The sequence below is a fragment of the Erinaceus europaeus genome, chromosome 1 (assembly GCF_950295315.1).
Source record: "Erinaceus europaeus chromosome 1, mEriEur2.1, whole genome shotgun sequence".
NCBI classification, from domain to species: Eukaryota; Metazoa; Chordata; class Mammalia; order Eulipotyphla; family Erinaceidae; genus Erinaceus; species Erinaceus europaeus.
In genome coordinates, this window is record NC_080162.1 from 46,588,700 (window position 1) to 46,609,169 (window position 20,470).

General features: G+C 46.7%; 1 protein-coding gene across 3 annotated transcripts in view; it reads right to left on the reverse strand.

Annotated features, from left to right (window-relative positions):
• Positions 1-3,155: 3,155 nt before the first annotated feature.
• Positions 3,156-20,470, reverse strand: part of BCAS4 (breast carcinoma amplified sequence 4) — a 77,751-nt gene continuing 60,436 nt past the window's right edge. For all 3 annotated transcript variants that reach the window (XM_060202685.1, XM_060202680.1, XM_060202674.1), the window contains one exon: positions 3,156-3,623. In XM_060202685.1, the coding sequence (XP_060058668.1) occupies positions 3,501-3,623 (123 nt within the window). In that variant the 3' untranslated portion in view covers positions 3,156-3,500. The remainder of the gene's footprint in view (positions 3,624-20,470) is intronic.

Sequence of the window (20,470 nt, forward strand, 5' to 3'; positions counted from 1 at the left end):
CCTTGTTGGATAGGACAGAGAGAAATGGAGAGAGGAGGGGAAGACAGAGAGGAGGAGAGAAAGATAGACACCTGCAGACCTGCTTCACCACTTGTAAAGCAACCCCCTGGAAGGTGGGGAGCTGGGGGCTCAACCAGGATCCTTGCGCTGGTTCTTGCACTTTGCGCCATGTGCGCTTAACCCTCTGCACTACCGCCTGGCCCTTATTTATTTATTTTTACTAGAGCTCAGCTCTGGTTTATACTGGTACCAAATTGAATTTAGGACCCCAGAGCCTCAGGCATAAATTTATTTATGTATTTACTTCTTACCAGAGCACTACACAGCTCTGATTTACGGGGTACATGGGATTGAAACTGGACCTTTGGTGTCTCAGGAAGGCATGAGTTTTCCATCACCATTACGTTGTCTCCCTGGCCCAGGCAAGTAATAAATCATTAACATGAACATGCTATCTCTCCTAGTCCCATCCATATTTTCTAATTCCAAACATTCTCAAACCCCAAGACCCAGCATTTCCCTTGTTTTTCTGCTATTATCTGTGCTGGATTCTTTGAATTTCTAGTGTATGTCTGCTGTTCAGTTATGTGTGGGTGTTTTCTTGGTTCTGTGAAGAATTCCAGAAAAACCAGAAATATCCTTCACCCAAGAGGAAGCTGGGGTTTCTGGGAAGTAGCAAGAAGCTCATCTGCATGAGAAATTAAAACTGGATGAGGGAGGTACCATAAGGGCTATGCAAAAGGACTTTCACTTCTGAGGCTCCAAAGTCCTAGGTTCAGTCCCCCTCACCACCATAAGCCAGAGCTGACCTGTGCTGTTTTTTTCTCTTGTATCTCTCTTTCATTAAAATAAAAATAAACAAAAGAAATCTGGATCTCTCATTTAAAAAGGAGGAGGAGGAGGTGGTTTGGGAGGTGGAACAGTGGATAAAGCATTGGACTCTCAAGTACAAAGTCCTGAGTTTAATCCCCAGCAGCACATGTACCAGAGTGATGGCTGGTTCTTTCTCTGTCCTCCTATCTTTCTTACTAAGAAATAAATAAAATATTTAGTGGTGGTCCAGGAGGTGGCACAGTGGATGGGGCATTGGACTCTCAAGCATTAGGTCCTGAGTTCGATCCCCCGCAGCACATGTACCAAAGTGACATCTGGTTCTTTCTCTCTCTCCTCCTCTTTCTCAATAATAAATGAAATCTTTAAAAAAAAAAAAAAAGAGGAGGAGGAGCAGAAGAGGAAAGAGGGGGAGGAGGAGGAGTGAAAGCAAACAGGAAATAGTATAGTGGTTATGCAAAAAAAAAAAAATTTTTTTTCATGCCTGATGCTTCAAGGTCCCAGGTTCAGTCTCCAGGACCATCATAAACCAGAGCTGAACAATGCTCTGGTAAAATAAATAAATAATAATGAAAGAAAGGAGGGAAAAAAGAGACTGGGAGGTGGCACAGTGGATAGGGGTTGTGACTCAAGCATGAATGAGATCCTCAGTGCAAATCCTGGTATCACATGTGTCAGAGAGATGCTCTGGTTCTCTCTCTCTTAGACTGGAGGTGAATGTTTTACAAAAACTGAGAAGTTGGGTTAAGTGCAAGTGGTGTGAAGCGCAAGGACCAGCGTTAGGATCCCGGTTCGAGCCCCCAGCTCCCCACCTGCAGGGAAGTCGCTTCACAATCGGTGAAGCAGGTCTGAAGGTGTCTATCTTTCTCTCCCCTTCTTTGTCTTCTCTTCCTCTCTCCATTTCTCTGTCTTATCTAATAATGACAACATCAATAACAACAATAATAACTACAACAACAATGAAAAACATGGGCAACAAAAAGGGAAAATACATTTTAAAAAAAAGCTGAGAAATTTTATACATGTACCAACAACTGTATCTACTGTAAACCATTAACTCCCCCCCCCCATAAAAAAGGAAGGAAGGGAGGAAGGAAAGCAAGCAGACAGAAGCTATCTAGGGAAAGGTTCTCCTGGAAGAAGGATATTAGCAAACCCTCCCCCTGCACACTGCAGGTAGCCTGGAAGAGGGGTCAGATTCCGAGATGTCTACATGCATTACTGGTATCTCTCTCCCTTTCCACCTGACAGCTAGTGTCATAAAATGCAAATGAATGCAGATGTGTGCACCTGGAGACAATGACTGAAGTTAATCCCCTCAGGGTTCCATTTCAGCAGCCCCCAATCCACCAGGAAAGTTGGAAGACAGAGAAGCTTAGGACTACGCCCCACCACATGCCTTAAAAGCATGTTTTTTCTTCTTTTTCTCTCTCCCTACACCCCCCCTTTTTTTGCCTCCAGGGTTATCACTGGGGTCCATCCTGCACTACAAATCCACTCACTGATCCTAGAGGCCATTTTTTTTCTGTTGTTGCTGTTATTGTTGTTAGATGAGGACAGAGAAAAACTGAGAGAGGAGGGGAAGACAGAGAGAGGAAGAGAAAGATAGACACCTCCAGACTTGTTTCACTGCTTGTGAAGCGACTTTCCCTGCAGGTGGGGAGCTGGGGGCTCGAACCAGGATCATTGAGCAGGTCCTAGCACTTTGCACTATGCGCACTTAACCCAGTGGGTTACCACCCAACCTCTCTCTCTCTCTTATTTTTATCACTGTTTAATTTCAATAAGTGCTTGTCTTCCTGCAACATGACCGAGTCTCTTGTGATTTTTCCATGTAGATAATCAGTCCAGAACCCTAACAGAGGACCATAAAGGGGGCATGGATGCCCTTGGACCCCTCCTGCTATCCACACAGAGCTCCCATGTCTGCATGAGGCTGGAGGTCCCAGATTTGACCCCCCAGCATCACCATTAGCCAGAGCTGAGGAGTGCTCTGGTTTCTGTATCTTTTTATCTCTCTCTCATTAAAATAAAACATTTTAAAATTAAAATAGTATTAAAACATAAATTAATTACTTACTTAAAGTAAACATAGCTGTGAAGACCCAGAGACGTTCTAGGTATTTGTGGAGTGTATATGGGGCGGGGGGGGGGGGGGGGGCAGTGTGTAAAGGCAATACTGCCGCCTCCAGGCCAGCAATCCGGAACTTTATAAAGAGCGGATTCTCAGGATCCAGTTTATCCAAATAAAGGACCTTTCCTTCCAGGAAACAGTCACCCACAGTCAAGAAAGAAGGGCCACTCAGTTTTTGTCACACCCAGACCACACGGGTCTTGGGACACTTTTATTGAGAGGATTCCTGCACGGCAGGCACTAGGTTTGCAACATAGACTTCCCAACATAGACCTGAGCCGTACACCCTGATGGCACTGAACAAACCCCACAGTTCCTGGGCACAGCCCTTCACAAAGAGAACAGGAACCTCACCCCAGGGCCACCTGAGTGCCTTGTCCCAAAGTACCCACAGGGCTCTCATTGTCCCAAATGACAACTCCTCCCTGAGGCACTACCACTTAGGAGCCAGGGGAAATTTCAGAAAATAAACCAACATAAACATGGTTTCTCCAGCCACGGAATATCCTAATATCCCCACGCAGGACCTCAGAGCTCACAGACGCCTCTGGCTGCTTTGGGGTTGATGTGGTACCTCCGCAGAGTCCACAGGAAAATAGTCCTCCGTCCTGTACAACTTGGGCAGTTCATACGGTGGAGGTGCTGGTGCCAGTGGGTTCTGGAATGGAAAACACAGAACAGGTGTCAGTTACTTGGGTCTACTTGTTCTGTGAACTGAGGGTCCCATGGTAGTGTTAGAGACAATTCTGAGGGACAGCATGCCTGGGATATTTTTCTAGTCTACTTTCATGTTATCTAAAATGCTCAAACAAAAATGAGTAAAGTTCTAGGCACATTCTGTGGGAGGAGTTTTAGAAAGGTAACCACACCTGAGAAGCTGTAACCCCAATAGGAAAGATAGGTGATTTGTGTGGGGGTCATTTGTCCTTTATTTCTTTCTCCCTTTCTTTCTTTCTTTCTTTCTTTCTGGATTAATGTTTTACATTCAACAGAAAATAAAATAGTTTGTGCATGCATAACATTTCTCAGTTTTCCACATAACAATACAACCCCCACTAGGTCCTCTGTCATCCTTTCCTGTACTTTCCCCCTCACCCACCCCAGAGTCTTTTACTCATCTGTTGTTGGACACCTGGGTTGATTCCAGGTTTTGGCTATTACAAATTGTGCTGCTATAAACATAAGTATATACAAATCTTTTTGGATGGGTGTGTTGGGTTCCTTAGGATATAGCCCCAGGAGAGGAACTTTGGGATCATAGGGTAGGTCCACTTCTAGCCTTGTGAGAGTTCTCCAGACTGCTCTCCACTCTTTCTTCTTTTTTTTAATAGGGAGAGAAAGGGAGAGAGACACAGACACACAGATAGACACCTGCAGCACTACTCCACTGCTTGTGAAGCTACCCTCCTGTAGATGGGGACTATGGAACTGGAATCCAGGTCCCCACGCCTGGTAACTTATGCACTCTACCAGCTATACCACCACCCTGCCCTGCACTTGACTTTTGTTGTTTGTTTGGTTGATCCAGGGTGTCTCAAGTATGTATGATTTCCAAGCTTCTTTTCTTTTCTCTTTTTTTTCTTTCTTTCCCTTCCTTCCTTCCTTCCTTCCTTCCTTCCCATCTTTCTTCCAGGGTTATCGCTGGGGCTCGGTGCCTGCACTAGGAATCCACTGCTCCTGGAGGTCATTTTTTTCCCCCATTTTGTTGCCCTTGTCATGGTTGTTATTGTTATTGCTGCTATAGCTGTTCTTTCTCTTTTTCAGATAGAGACAGTAAAGACAGAGAGTGAAAGAGATTACAGTTCCTTCTATGTGATGGGGGCCTGGTTCAAAATTGGGTCTCAGTGGCAAAGCAGTACACGAGCCAAGTGAGCTATTTTGCTGGACCTGCGTGAGCGTTACCGCTTCATGAGCAGTAAAGCAGGTCTGCAGGTGTCTTTCTCTCTCCTCTCTACCTCCCCTCCTATCTCAACTTCTCTCTGTCCTGTCAAATAAAAATAAACAGAAAGGTGGTCTGGGAGGTGGCACAGTAGATAAAGCATTTAGCATTAGGTCACTTTTTCACTCAGTCAGAGAAGGGGGAAGGAGACACCCCCTTATTTAAGCTTTGTTCACTGCTATAGCAATTTTTAAAAAAATTTTATTTATTTATTTTCCCTTTGTTTTTGCCCTTGTTGTTTTATTGTTGTAGTCATTATTATTGTTGTTATTGATGTCTTCGTTGTTGGATAGGACAGAGAGAAATGGAGAGAGGAGGGGGAGACAGGGAGAGAGAAAGATAGACACCTGCAGACCTGCTTCACCGCTTGTGAAGCGACTCCCCTGCAGGTGGGGAGCCAGGGGCTTGAACCGAGACCCTTATGCCGGTCCTTGTGCTTTGCGCCACCTGCGCTTAACCGTTGCGCTACCGCCCGACTCCCGCTATAGCACTTCTTATGGGGTGCTGGGTCCCACATGTGGCAGTACAGACACCCCACCTGGGTGAGGTAGATTTGGGCCCAAGAAGTGCTCATTTCTTTCTTCTTTCCTGTCCCTCTTCCTCTTCCTGCTTTTTTAAAAAAGTATTTTATTTATTTATTTACTTATTTTTATTTTTGAGTGAGATGAAGGGAGAAAGACACAGAGAGAAACACCGGAGCACTGTTCAGTTCTGGCTTATGGTGGTGTGGGGGATTGAACCTGGGACTTCAGAGCCTCAGGCATGAGAGTCTCTTTGCACAGCCATTATGCTATCTACCCCCACCCACTTCCTCCTTCTTTTCCTTTAAATTATTTAATTATTTTTTATTTTAATGAGAGAGATAAAGGAAGGAAGGAAGGAAGGAAAGAAGGAAGGAGGAAGGGGGTGCCAGGCAGCGGTATACCTGGTTGAGTGCACATATCACCATGAGCAAGGACTCGGTTCGAGCCCCCACTCCCTACCTACAGAGGTAATGCTTCATGAGTGGTAAAGCAGGTCTGCAGGTGTCTCTCTCTCCTCCTCCTCTCTCAATTTCTCTCTATCCTGTCAAATAAAAATAGACTGAAAGGTGGTCCGGGAGGTGGCACAGTGGATAAAGCCATTAGGCTTTCAAGCATGAGGTCCTGAGTTAAATTCTTGGCAGCACATGTACCAGAGTGATGTCTGGTTCTTTGTCTCTCTCTTCACCTACCTTTCTCATTAATTAATAAATAAAATCTTTAAAAAAATTAAAAAAGAGTTCAACACCTAAAGAGGGGGGGTGGTTGCCAGGAGCAGAGGATTTGTGGATTTGTAGTGCAGGCAATGAGCCCCACTGATAAGCCTGGTGGCAAAAATAAAAATAAAATAAAATAAAATGAGTAACAAAAAGAAAGAAAGACAGGAGAGAAAGAAATACAGACAAAGTGATAGAATGCTGGGAATTGAACCTAGGACCACAGAGCGTCAGGCATGAAAGTCATCTGCATAACCATTATGCAGTCTCCCCAGCTCTCACTTATTTCAAATGTGGATTTCTATTGCAGAACACCGGTGAGGAGAGATTAGCCCATCAAGTAGCCCTCCCTCCCCAGGATCTAGTTGGAGAGGTCAGCAGTCACCCAGGCATCTCTGAGGAAACCAGCTTTATGAGCCCTTCACACAACACTTCCCCACCCTGGCTGCAGTACCACCTCCAGATCTGCTTAGGGCCAGCCTCCACCTGGGAAATCTGATGCCACTCCACTGGGGGTGTGGCCTGGCCATGGGCTATTACAAATCTCTGGCTGATTGGAGAGCCAGGGCCAATCCCAGGGCTGTTACCAAAGACGGAACAAAGCAACTGCTCTGGGTGGGCCCAGCAGGGAGAAACATGGGCATGGGTTCAATGGGTCCAGAGGGAAGAGGCCCTACTGTATGTCTCCACCCAGGCTCTCTTATCATCCCTCATCCATGTCCTGGCCACCTTTGAATCCTGAGACTCAGCTCTGGCCCAGCGTTGGTAGCAGCTATAAGCACCAGGGCAAGAACAGGGCCTCTAGCCCATGTCACTCATGCAAAATGCAGCACTTCCACATGCTGTGCCCTGGGCTACACATACACATCCTGTACACATCCCCACCACCATCACCATCACTTGTTACCAAAGAGACACAGTAACTCAATGACTGCCATTCCCACATCAGAACTGGAAGACCCAAGGTTTGAGAGGGAGGTTGCCTCCAGACTCACATCTTTCAAGTGTCTATCCATAGGGCAAGGGAAAAAGGATAATGGCTAAACAAAGAAATTCTCATGCCTGATGCTCCAAAGTCCCAAGTTTGATCCCTCATACCATGAGCCAGAGCTGAACAGTGCTCTGATAAAAAAAAAAAAAAAAAAAAGAGGAGGGGGCAGGTGGTGGCACATCTGGTTAAACACACACACTGTAGTGCAAAAAGATGCAGATTCAAGCCCCTGGTCCCCACCTGCAGGGGAAAGGTGGTGAAGCAGGACTGCATGTGTCTCTAATCTCCCCCTCCCCTCTCAAGTTCTCTCTGTCTCTATCCAATAATAAAAATAAATAAATAAATATATATATATATAGTATCCATTCAGCACATAGTTCCAGCTGCCTTGGGGCTCACTGTCTGGGGGAGGGGACACACACATAGGAATATCACCACCAACTGATAAGGGCTAAAGGCAAGGGGCACAGAGGCCTGCAGAACCTGAATGGTCCACTCAGCCTGCAGCTCTTCTTAGTCTTACCAACACTCAGTGAGCATGAACAGCCCTGGTGCTGTGGCATAAAATTATAAATAAGGCTTTTGGCAGGTTGACCGAATAGCAACAGCTCAGAGCTAGGCCAGTGAAAACCTTCAGGTTTAGGACATTTGCAGGTGCAAAGACTAGCAATGAGCTGCTAACAATTCTGAAGTTGAATAGGACAGAAAACTAGCCCCCCCCGGGGGGCTGGATGGTGGCATCCCAGTTAAGTGCACACATTACCATGTGCAAGTACCCTGATTCAAGCCCCCGGTCCCTGGCCCCTGCAGGAGGAAAGCTTCACAAATGCTGATAGAGTGCTGGTGTCTCTTTCTCCCTCTTTACCTTCTGTCTCTATCAAATAAAGAAATATTAACCAGGGGAGTCGGGCTGTAGTGCAGCAGGTTGAGCGCAGGTGGTGCAAAGCACAAGGACCGGTGTAAGGATCCTGGTTTGAGCCCTGGCTCCCCACCTGCAGGGGAGTCGCTTTACAAGCGGTGAAGCAGGTCTGCAGGTGTCTATCTTTCTCTCCCCCTCTGTCTTCCCCCTCTCCTCTCTCCATTTCTCTCTGTCCTATCCAACAACACTAACGACAACAATAATAACTACAACAATAAAACAAGGGCAACAAAAGGGAATAAATAAATTAGATATTTTTTAAAAAAAGAAATATTAACCAAAAGAAAGAAAGAAAACTATCTCTAATGCAGGGTGGCTAGTGACATACTCCTTCCCCATTTTCCTGACAAAACCCAATTTTAGTTGAAAGGTATAATAACCAGTGCACACCTGCCTAGTACCAGCAGGCAGTCCTCTCTCTCTCTCTCTCTCTCTCTTCGCTTTCTCTCCTGATAGGCCTCCCTCTGTCTTGACTATGAGGTCGATGCTCCTTTTAACTGTCTGCCCTTCTCTTCTCTTGGTGATTGTTTCTTGTTTATTCCAATAAACCTTTGCTGTGTGTTGCTTTAGTCTCTCCCAGGTCGCTTGTGCATCAATGGGCAGGAGGCACAAATTGTTTTCACCAGGGTTAGGTGACAGTGTGGGCAGTAACAGGACTCACTCAAGTTGCTTAGATAAGGAAATGGAATGGCTTCCCCAAACAACTGAACTGCTGGACACCAAAGCAAGCAAAGTGAGAAGATACAAATCTCGAGTCTAAGTGATATTCAACCCAATGTTTACTGCAGTAGCTAAGTTACTTATTATTTTATCTTTAGTCTTTTTTAACGAAAGACCAGAACACTGCACAGCTCTGGCTCATGGTGGTGCTGGGTGTTGAATCTAGGATTTCAGAGCCTCAAGCATGACAGTCATTTACCAACTAGGCTATTTCCCTGTCAGAAGATAATTATTATTGTTTTTAATCAGAGGACAGCACAGCTCCAGTTTATGGAGGTGGTAGTAGTGGTGGTGGGAAGGAACTGAACCTGGGTAACTCAGAGCCTCAGGCATGAAAGTCCTTTGCATAATAACCATTATACTATCTACCAGGTCTGCTAAAGTACTTAACAATAGCTAAGCTATGGAAACTACCAAAGTGCTCCTGCTCAAGTGAATAGATGATTGGATAGGAGATTGCTCTATGTGCACAATGGGATTCTGGTCAGTTAAAAACAAACAAACAAACAAACAGCATTCCCAGCACCACCATAAGCCAGAGCTCAGAGTTGAGCAAGTGTTCTGGAAAAAAAAAAAAAGAGCATTATGCAAAGCAAAATTGAGTTAGCAAGACAAAGACAAAGATTGAGTGGTTTCACCTATGTGTGTAATATAAGGAAACAAATCTGAAGAACATACAAATTAAAAATAAAACTGTGGGGCCAGGGAGACAATTCAATGGTTATGCAAAAAAGACTTTCATGCCTGAGGAACCAAGGTCCCAGGTGCAGAGTAAATGATATGGTGGTGTTGGAGATTGAACCTGGGAGCTTAGAGCCTTAGGCAAGAAAGGTTTTTTTTTGCATAACCATTATGCTATTACCCCATAGTCACAATCTCTAAGAACTTGTTGATGGTAATGATACTAAGTGTAGGTTTTACTGACCACTTCCTGAGACCCAGCCCATGATGCAGGATCACAGTCCATTCACCCACATAGCTTATAGGAGGGTGGGTGTCCTTAATCCAATTTTGAGGAGAGGAAACTAAATTGCAGGCTGGCACTTGCCCACAGCCACCTCAGTGGGAACCAGCAGAACTGCGTTTGAACCCAGGCCCTATCTTCCTGCCTAGGTGTGCTATCTATGCTGCCCCAGGCGCCAGCCAGGACACAGGGAGGGCTGACTAGAGTGGTGGAGTCTTGTGTACAGACCCCAGTATTTCCCTTCAGTATCTGTCTCCCCACACACTGAGACATCCCTCAGGAGTCTCCCTCAGTGATGGCAAACTGGTGACCTTTTTCTGAATGTGGTCAGCAGACATTACTGGTTTGGATGCTGCACATTTTAAAACAAATTTGCTGCCAACATGGATGAACTGGGATGACTCAAATAAATATTAAGTCCATCTTTCTTTTCTTTTTCTTTTCTTTAATAGGATAGGACAGAGAGAAATTGAGTGGGAAGGGGAAGATAGAGAGGGGAGAGAAAGACACCTGCAGACCTGCTTCACCACTTGTGAAGCAACTCCCCTGCAGGTGGGGAGCCAGGGGCTCAAACCGGGATCCTTGTGTAGGTCCTTACGCTTCATATTATGTGCACTTAACACGCTGCACTACTGCCTGGCACCCTCAAGTCCCTCTTTCTTTACTCCTTTTGTTCTCTCTTCTTTCAGTTATTTATTTCAGTTCAATGAGGTTACTAACTTTTATTTGATATTTTTACCACAGCACTGCTCAGCTCTGATTTATTTATTTATTTTTTAAATTTTTATTATTATTATTTATTTTCCCTTTTGTTGTCCTTGCTATTCTGTTGTTGTAGTTATTGTCGTTGATGTTGTCGTTGGATAGGACAGAGAGAAATAGAGAGAGGAGGGGAAGACAGAGAGGGGGAGAGAAAGACAGATACCTGCAGACCTGCTTCACTGCCTGTGAAGCGACTCCCCTGCAGGTGGGGAGCCGGGGCTTGAACCAGGATCCTTACTCTGGTCCCCACGCTTTGCGCCACCTGCGCTTAACCCGCTGCGCTACCACCGGACTCCCTCAGCTCTGATTTATTATAGTGTGTGAAGGGGTTGACCTGGGACTTCAGAGCCCTAAGCATAGAAATTTTCTTCCTTTTTTTGCCTCCAGGAGTTACCACTGGGGCTTGGTGCTGGCACTTCAAATCCACTGTTCCTGGGGGTGAGTTTTTCCATTTTATTGGATAGGATAGAGAGAAACTGAGAGAAGTGGGGGAGATAGGGAGAAAGACACCTGCAGGGGCCAGGCAGTGGCACACCTGGTTAACCGCACACACTACAGTGCACAAGGACCCGGGTTTAAGCCCCTGGCCCCCACCTGCAGAGGGAAAGCTTCACAAATGGTGAAGTAGAGCTGCAGGTGTCTCTGTTTCTCTCCCTTTCTACCTCTCAATTTCTGTCTCTATCCAATAATAGATTAATCAAAAAAAAAAAAAAAAAACAACACCTGCAGACCTGATTCACTGATTGTGAAGTGATACCCCTGCAGGTAGGGGGCTGGGGTCTTGAACCAGGATCCTTGCATGGGTCCTTGTGCTTTATACTATGTGCGCTTAACCCAGTATACTACCACCTGGCCCACCCCCAGAATTTTTATGCATGACCATTATGTTACCTACCTTACCCTCAAGTTCCTACTTCTCTTGAACATCAGCCCCCCACATTCCTATGAGTGCAATAAGTTGGCCCCTCTAAACTGGGCAAGTGCTGTCCAGTTTGTCACCATCCTTCCTGGCCTGACTCATCTGTCCTCAGGACCTGCCAAGGCCTGTGGCATCTGGGCTGGCACATCATGTCACTTGGACAGGTCCCCAGTTGACTGTCGAGGACACCAGATGGAGAAAGCTTTGCCTTCAGTCCCGTGCCCTGGGTCCTACGGGCTGAGGACCACTGGCCCAAGGCCCACTAGAACCTGCTGCCCTTGACCTTTCTTCTCCAAAGCTCACAGTCAGCAAGGCTGGAACTGTACCAACCCACAAAACTGTCCTCCTTGACTCTGGCCTGCACCTCAGCCCTACCATGTCTGTGTCTGCTCTAGTGCCCCAGGTATTTCAGAAAGCTCTGACAGCTGTGAGCAGAGCCCCTCCCATTCCTGTCAGCAGCTCCTGCATGTCCAATCGTGCCCATGGATTGGGCTGGCTGGTCTCAGTGTCTGCTCCTGCATACAACTCCCTCCACAGCAGACCCTCCTGGCAGCCAGTGGCCACAGCAGTTGGTGGCTGTGGGATGGTGCTGGGGTCCTAGGGACAGAGGACAGGGCTGAGGGCTCTTGGATCTGGTAGCCCTTACCCAGCTGGAGCAAGCTGGAATAATTTTCTTTTCCTCTCTTTCTTTTCTTTCTTTTTTTTCCCCCATGTTAATTATTTTATTATAGTGACAACACAAATGACAGTTTTTTTCATTATATTCATGCTAGGGATAACAATGCTTCCTCTACTGAAAGTGCTACTACATCTTAAAACACATTATTGACTAGGTTTAGAATTCTGGGTGTGCTCTTTTTCTTTTTTTATCACTGGGGCTTTATTGCTCCAGGATGACATTTTTAGATAGAGGCAGAGATAAAGCAGGAGAGAGAGATATCATAGCACCAAAGCTTCCATCAGTGCAGTGGGGGCTGGTCTTGAACCTGGGTCATGCACATGGCAAAGCAGTGCATTATCCAAGTGAGCTATTTCACCGGCCCTGGAGCAATCTTGACAGAGGTGGTGGTGACCCTGGGCAGCAGCTCTGGAAGGTTCCTACATCCTGATGGATTCTGTTTTTAGCCAGAGGAAAAGTGTTAACATGGAAACCAGCAGAGCAGGAGCCCCCACAAGTTCTGCCAAGATACTGCTACTAAATCTGACCTCACACGTGGTCTGGGAGAAAAAGCAAGACAGCCAAAGGCAGGGGTGGGGTGTTGCCTCCCAGTCCCTTCCACTACTAGTGGAGAGCCCTAGGTCTGGATCCAGAACACGTCTTCTCGCATGAGCTAGTTTTATGACCCTTATCTTGCAAAGCCCAACAAGTTTTGGTAATAGGGTGCTGCTGCATTTATTTCCACTTTGCACTGAGTCCTGCAAATGCTGCAGCTGGATGTGGTCACAGCCCTGCCAGCCATCTTCATGAGTAAAATGCCTGGGGATACAGGACAAGAAGATAGTGGTATCTGGGGAGACATCGGTGGATAGATAGCATTACCTGGGACCCGTTCTTGGCAGTGGAAAGAAGACTCTTCCAGGCTCCAGAGAGCAAGCCAGCTGCTCACACCCTATAGTTACTCAGCTCAGTGGCCACTCAGCTGAACAGAGTCACTAGCACCCCACAGGAGGTGTGGTAATGCCCAGACACCAGGCACCCTACTTCCAGACTCATATCCAGAAGCCTGTATCAACAGCTGGAGAAGGTCCAGCCACTGGTTCTGGAGAGCTGGACACTGCTCACTCTGATGCTGACTAGCAGGACAATGCTTGGAGGTTTACTTGGCTGACCTTGTAAGGTGGCTGGCTCCATAAAAGAATCTTGAGAATAGCATCAATTAGTGCTGGGAAGCAGAAAGCAAACACTGACACAGTGCCCATCTTATGGGGCTCCCTAACTCGGGCAGCTGTTCTCCATTAAGTAAACAAGCCATCAGGATCGAAGCAGCAGGTGTTGAGCTGCCTCTAGGCTCCACTCCCGCCAGGCTACAGAGAGACCTTGAGAACCCGAAGGAACCTGCTTGGGAGGCAAAACCTAGGTGGACATCTGTGTTGCTACCTCTCCCCCACCCATCCACTCTCCCCTCCCAGTCCCAGGCCAGGCCTCCAGGAAACCCTGGGAGCTTCTCCTCAACCTACCCATCCTTCAGGCGGAGCTGTCCTCAGAGTTCCAGCCAGTGCCCAGATCTAAATCTAAATCATCCTTCTCCACAGTGGCCTGGGTTGCAGCCTGTGGGCCTCTGGTAGTCACCAGCTCCACCCGAGATGCTTAGCATGGGTGGCTCTGCCATTTCCCAGGTGATGACACGGTGGCACAGAGGGAGAGCATGAGGTCCCAAGTTTGATTCCTGGCATTGAGTGAATATGTCAGAGTACTGCTCTGCTTCTATCTCACTGAACAAATAACATAAATATTTTCATGTTTATTTTTCCACCAGGGTTATCGCTAGAGACAGAGATTACATAAAAGAGACCACAGCACTAAAGTTTTCTTCAGTGCGGTGGGGGGCTGGGCTCAAACCTGGGTTGTGTACATGGCAAAGCAGCTCACAGTGGATTGACTGACTGATTGCCTCCAGGGTTACTGCTGGGGCTTGGTGCCTGCACTACGCATCCACTGCTCCTGGAAGCTATTTTTCCCATTTTGTTGCCCTTGTTATTGTTGTTATAGCTGTTGTTGTTGTTGTTGGATAGGACAGAGCGAAATCGAGAGAGGAGGGGAAGACAGAGAGGGAGAGAGAAAGATAGACACCTGCAGAGCTGCTTCACCGCCTGTGAAGCGACTCCCCTGCAGGTAGAAAGTTGGGGGCTTGAACTGGGATCCTTACGCTGGTCATTGCGCTTCGCACCACGTGCGCTTAACCCGCCGCACTACCGCCCAGCCCCCCCATCTGAGTTTTTTCACCCCTCCATTTTTTCCTTTCTTTTAGTATTCACACCGCTTGGGAGTTTAAACAGTAGATAAAGTGCTGGATCCTCAAGTATGAGGTCCTGAACTCTATCCTTGTCATTACATAGGCCAGATCCTCCCCCCCCCCCCCCCCCGCTTCCCTCCCCCCACCTCCCCCCACCCTCTCTCAGCAAGAGCTCTATTCAGCTCTGGCTTATGGTTGTGCTGGGGACTGGACCTAGGACATTGGAGCCTCAAGAATTAAGGTCTTTATGGTCTGGGAGGTGGTGCAGTGGATAAAGTATTGGACTCTCAAGGGTGAAATGCTGAATTCAATCCCCAGAAGCACATGTACCAGAGTGATGTCTGTTTTTTTTTCTCTCTCTCCTTTCTCATTAATAAACAAAATATTTAAAAAAAAAGAATTAAGGTCTTTTTTTGCACAGTCATTATGCTATGTCTCAAATAAATAAATCTTAAAAACAAAAGCATTTCCCTAGAGTCCCCCTGTCCTATCTGACTCAGCCTCAGGACTGAAGCCCTTGGCTGTATGCTGGGCCCCTCCAGAGAGGAATCCCACACTTTCCTCCAACCCCTACCTGTAACACATCCAGATGGACTCTCAATTCACACAGCAACTTGGATGAGTCTCTAGGGAGTTATGCTGCTTGAGAAAAAGCTGATCCCAAAAGATTACATGCTGGATGATTCCATTTATAGGACATGTTTTAAAAAGCTGAAATTTAGAAATGGAGGGCAGATTAGTGGTTGCCAGGGGCTAGGGAAGAGAGGTGAGGTGGTTACAGGACCCTAAAGAAAATATAACAGTTGTTTTGCAGAGAATTTTTACTGAGATGAGAAATTATACCCACATGTCAGTGACCCCCCCATAAAATGATTTTTTTAAAAAAAGAAAAAAACGGGGCTGGGTGGTGGTGCATCTCGTTGAGCACACATGTTGCAATGCACAAGGACCCAGGTTCGAGCCCCTGGTCCCCACCTGCAGGGGGAAAGCTTTGCCTCGGAGTGGTAAAGCAGGCTTGCAGGTGTCTCTCTGTCTCTTTCCCTCTCTGTCTCTCCCTTCCACTTGATTTCTGTCTCTACCCAATAAATAAATAAAGATAAAATTTTTTTTAAAGAACACAAACTATTTATTAAAAAAGAAAGAAAGAGTGGTCTGGGAGGTGGCGCAGTGGCTTTGGACATCTCAAGCATGAGGTCCCGAGTTCGATCCCCAGCAGCACATGTGCCAGAGTGATGTCTGGTTCTTTCTCTCTCCTCTTATCTTTCTCATAAATAAATAAAATCTTTATATAAAAAAAGAAAGAACCTGGGTCCATTGTGCACTGTAATATGAATGCTTAAACAGGTGTGCTACCACCTGGCCCCAGGTCTGTCTTTCCCTATCTCCCTCTTCCTCTCAGTTTCTCTCTGTCATATCAAAAAAAAAAAAAAAAAAAAAAAGCTCCAGGGGCTGGCTGTGGCATACCTGGTTAAACATACATAGTACTAAACACAAGCCCCCCGTCTGTCATCTGCATGGGGGATGCCTCACAACTAGCAAAGCAGGCCTGTAGGTACCTCTTTGCCACCCCCTTCCCTTTCAATTTCTTTTTTAAAAATTATTTATTTATTTATTTATTTATTTATGAGAGAGACAGGAGGAGAGAAAGAACCAGACATCACTCTGGTACATGTGCTTCCGGGGACCGAACTCGGGACCTCATGGTTGAGATTCCAGTAATTTATCCACTGTACCACCTCCCGGACCACCCCTTTCAATTTCTGTCCTATCCAGTAAAAAAATGGCCTTCAGGAGCAGTGAATTCATGTGCTAGTACCAAGCCCCAGCAATAACCCTGGAGAGAAAAAAACTAAAACAAACAAACTTCTTGTGGTCTGGGAGGTGGTGCAGTGTAAAGCACTGGACTCTCAAGCTTGAGTTCAATCCCCAACAGCACATGTACCAGAGCGATGTCTGGTTCTTTCTCTCCTCCTATCATTCTTCATGAATAAATAAAATCTTTTAAAAAAAAAAAAAGGAAAACTTATCTCCAACTCCACCCCAGACCACTCTAGTCAAGATGTTAGACCCCCTTCCCTCCCAAAGTCATTTCAGTGACTCTAACCTCCACCTGCTCCTCCCAGGAAGACCCAGCCAGACACAAAGAAGATCACACCTCAAACCCTCTAGGCCAAGTCCCGGCAGCAGTGCCCCATCATCAGCCCCACTCCCACCTTCTCTTCGGACACACCACCTCTCACGCTCACTGCTCCCTTAGCAGCTTGAGGGATTTCCCCCCAGAGCCTGTGTGTGCCTTTTCTCACCTATTCCAAAGTGCCAGCCACACCCTGCAACCCTGCTGCCTTCTCTGGTCACCTCCCTCCCCAGAAAATGGTCTCCCCTGTCCTTCTTTACTTCTCTTTGCCCCAAGCACATTCTTTTTGTTGTTGTCATCAGTTCTACCAGGACTACTGCTGGGGCTTGGTGCCTACACAATGAGTCTACTACTCCCAGTAGCTATGCTTTCCTTTTTTTTTTTTTAAATAAGAAAAAAAGAAATTAAGAGAAGGGGGGTAGGGAATGGAGAGAGAGAGAGAGAGAGCGAGAGAGTGAAAGCGAGAGCCAGAGAGAGAGAGAGAAGCCAGAGCACTACCGTAGCACCTGCTGCAAGGCAGAGTGAACTGGAAATGTCAGGCATGCAACTCTGATGCTCCACAAGCTGAGTTATTGTCCCAGTCCATTCTATTCCATACTAGTGAGTAGGCAAGTTCTCTGCCATCCCTGGGTCTGAAACAGCAGGCTCATACAGGTGGGTGGGTAGATATATATTTATATTTGGTGAATGAATGAATAAAATGAGGGTTGGTGGGTGGAGATCTGGCATGCAGGAGTCAGATCTGGCCCTGGCATAGGGATGGGAGGGACAATGTGAGAGCAATGGGCAGGGCTGTCTCTAGGCCAGAGCACAGGCAAGAAGGAAGTCACACAACAGACAGCTGACAGTCTGGTCTCATTCGCCCAGGTTCTCAAGCAGACAGGATTTGGGGCCAATGGGTGAGTCCCTTCACCCACTACAGGATCCCTTAAATTCCCACCCCCTTCAGCTGGGTGATTTTGTCCAAATCACTTAACCTCTCAGAGCCTTCACTTTCTCACCCTAGAAATAGGACTACAGATACCTCAGGGCCTGGAGGTTTGCCTGCGTAATGCAAAATGCATAGCAAACAGTAAGTACTCAAGGAATGTTGACTAATTTCATGATGAGCACAGCTCCCCTGAGTCTGTATTTCAAAAAGCTATCATTAGCTTTTGAACAACTTAAGAGTCCATTTTCATAATGCATTTTTTCTTTTTTTAAATTTTTAAAAATATTTATTTAATTTTTCCCTTTTGTTGCCCTTGTTGTTTTATTGTTGTAGTTATTATTGTTGTTGTTGTTGCTGGATAGGACAGAGAGAAATGGAGAGAGGGAGGAGGAGAGAAAGATAGACACCTGCAGACCTGCTTCACCGCCTGTGAAGCGACTGCCCTGCAGGTGGGGAGCTGGGGTTCGAACCGGGATCCTTATGCCGGTCTTTGTGCTTTGCGCCACCTGCGCTTAGCCCGCTGCGCTACAGCCCGACTCCCCATAATGCATTTTTTAATATTAAATGCATACAGTTTCAAAACAGGAACATTTCAAAGTAAATCAAAACTATGGGAGCCAGCTGTGGTATTGCTGTGAGTTTTTGTTGCCCTTGTTGTTTTATCATTGTTGTGGTTATTATAATTATTGTTGTGATTGATGTCATTGTTGTTGGATAGGGGCAGAGAGAAATGGAAAGAGGAGGGGAAGACAGAGAGGGGAGAAAAAGATAGACACCTGCAGACCTGCTTCACTTCCTGTGAAGCCATCCCCCTGCAGGTGGGGAGCCAGGAGCTCGAACTGGGATCCTTAAGCCGGTCCACATGTGATTAACCTGCTGCCTAACGTTACCACCCAGCCCCCCCACTGCTTTAAGTTTTTATTCACAAGGAACCTCATATACTCCCCCCTCTTTGTTTTTTGATGGGGAGAGGGGAGGAGAAAGAGAGAGAGAGACCATAGAGCCCTGAATCTTTCAATTCTTCAACACAGTGGAGGCCAGGCTTAAACCTGGATTACACAGTATCCAAACAAGTTATTTCGCTGGCCTGCTTCACATGGTTTAAGTGTGGGATACCTCTTAGCCACTAAGAGGGGATGGTTCATGGATTAATTAAGAGGACTTGGCTCATAGCAGCTACTCAAGCTAACCAGTGACAGGTAACAGGAAGCCACACCCAGCCTGACTATGTCCCGGAGTCACCCCACAAGCAACCCAGTGGTTCCTAGTTGCCTAAAGCAAGAGCCATTACCCTCTGGACCCTTTCTGCCCTCTCCCACCCCCACCCCCACCCCCAATCTCACACAGTACTTCATAGGTTACTGCTCATGGTCTCTAAAGCCAGTCCTGGCCAACAGAGAGCTTCCAGACATAGGAGGGGAGAGGCAGCACCAGGGACATAACTGAGACCCACTCCCCCCAGCCAGTGCTCAGTCATGTCCAGCCCCAAAACTCCCCCTCCTTACTCCAGCTGGTCATTCTACCAAGAAGCCAGAATTTCCTTGCTTCTATTGAGGCCCCCCAGTTAATTATTAGGACTCTGCAAGTAACGGGAACTTTGGCCTTGGCTCTTGGCAATGTGACACGGTGTGATGGTATCAGGCACAACAGGCACCTGGACAAATTTACTGCTTAATGAGATGTGATTTACTTCCCTAGCAGAAAGGTGATCATAAACAGAGCCAAGTTCAAGAGCTTCCCAGACGCCTTGGTTATCAAGGGCATCATGTTTTTCTCCAGATGCTATAGCCCCAGATGCAGGAATCGTGCAAAGATCTGGGGTAACAAGGGACACACCTCCACTCAGCCTGTCACTCAGGAAGCCACCATGTGTGGCTAGTGAAGCGAGACTCAGAGTGAAAGAAGTTCACCATATAGAAAGGGAGTCTTTGGGTTAGGCAGTAGCACAGTGGGTTAAGAAAGGGAGTCTTGTGGTCCAGGAGGTGGTGCAGTGGATAAAGCATTGGACTCTCAAGCATGAGGTCCTGAGTTCAATCCCCGGCAGCACATGTGCCAGAGTGATGTCTGGTTCTCTCTCTCTCTTTCCTCCTATCTTTCTCATGAATAAATAAATAAAATCTTTTTTTTTTTAAAGGGAGTCTTTTAGATTTCTTTTTTTTAAAATTGCCTCCAGGGTTATCGCTGGGGCTTTGGTGCCTGCATTACGTATCCACTGCTCCTGGAGGCTATTTTTCCCTCTTTGTTGCCCTTGTTGTTTATTGTTTTTTTTGTTGTTGTTATTGCTGTCGTTGTTGTTAGATGGGACAGAGAGAAATGGAGAGAGGAGGGGAAGACAGAGGGGGAGAGAAAGATAGACACCTGCAGACCTGCTTCACTGCCTGTGAAGTGACTCCCCTGCAGGTAGGAAGCCGAGGGGCTCGAACTGGGTCCTTGCGCTTTGAGCCATGTGTGCTTAACCTGCTGCACCACCATCCAGCCCCCACAAGGGAGTCTTACATGTTCAGACCCTTAAGCTGACACTCCTCAAGGTGAAGGAGCTGCTGTACCTCCTCAGAGGGCAAAGTTGAGACCCTTATTCAAAGTCACAGAGCTGCCAAGTCACAGCATCAGAACTACTAGGTTCTAGATTTATTTAAGCACTGCTCAGCTCTGGCTTATGGCGGTACTGGGGATTAAACCTGGGACCTTCGGTACCTCAACTATGAGAGTCTATTTGGCAAAACCATGATGTGGTCTCCCACTTTCTTTATTTTTATTCGTGTATTTGATAGGACAGAGAGAAACTGAGAGAGGGAGGAGAAATTGAAAGAGGGGTATCTGGGAGTCAGGTGGTAGTGCAGCGGGTAAAATGAGAGAGAGAGAATGTGTGTGTGTGTGTGTGTGTGTGTGTAAGAGACTATAGCACTGAAGCTTCCTTCTTCCTTCAGTGTGATGGGGACTGGGTTCAAGTGAGCTATTCTACCAGCCCTATTTGTTAACTTCTGACTTGGGAAACTTTCCATATTTGAAGGCACTGTCCAAAAGCCAAGAGGATT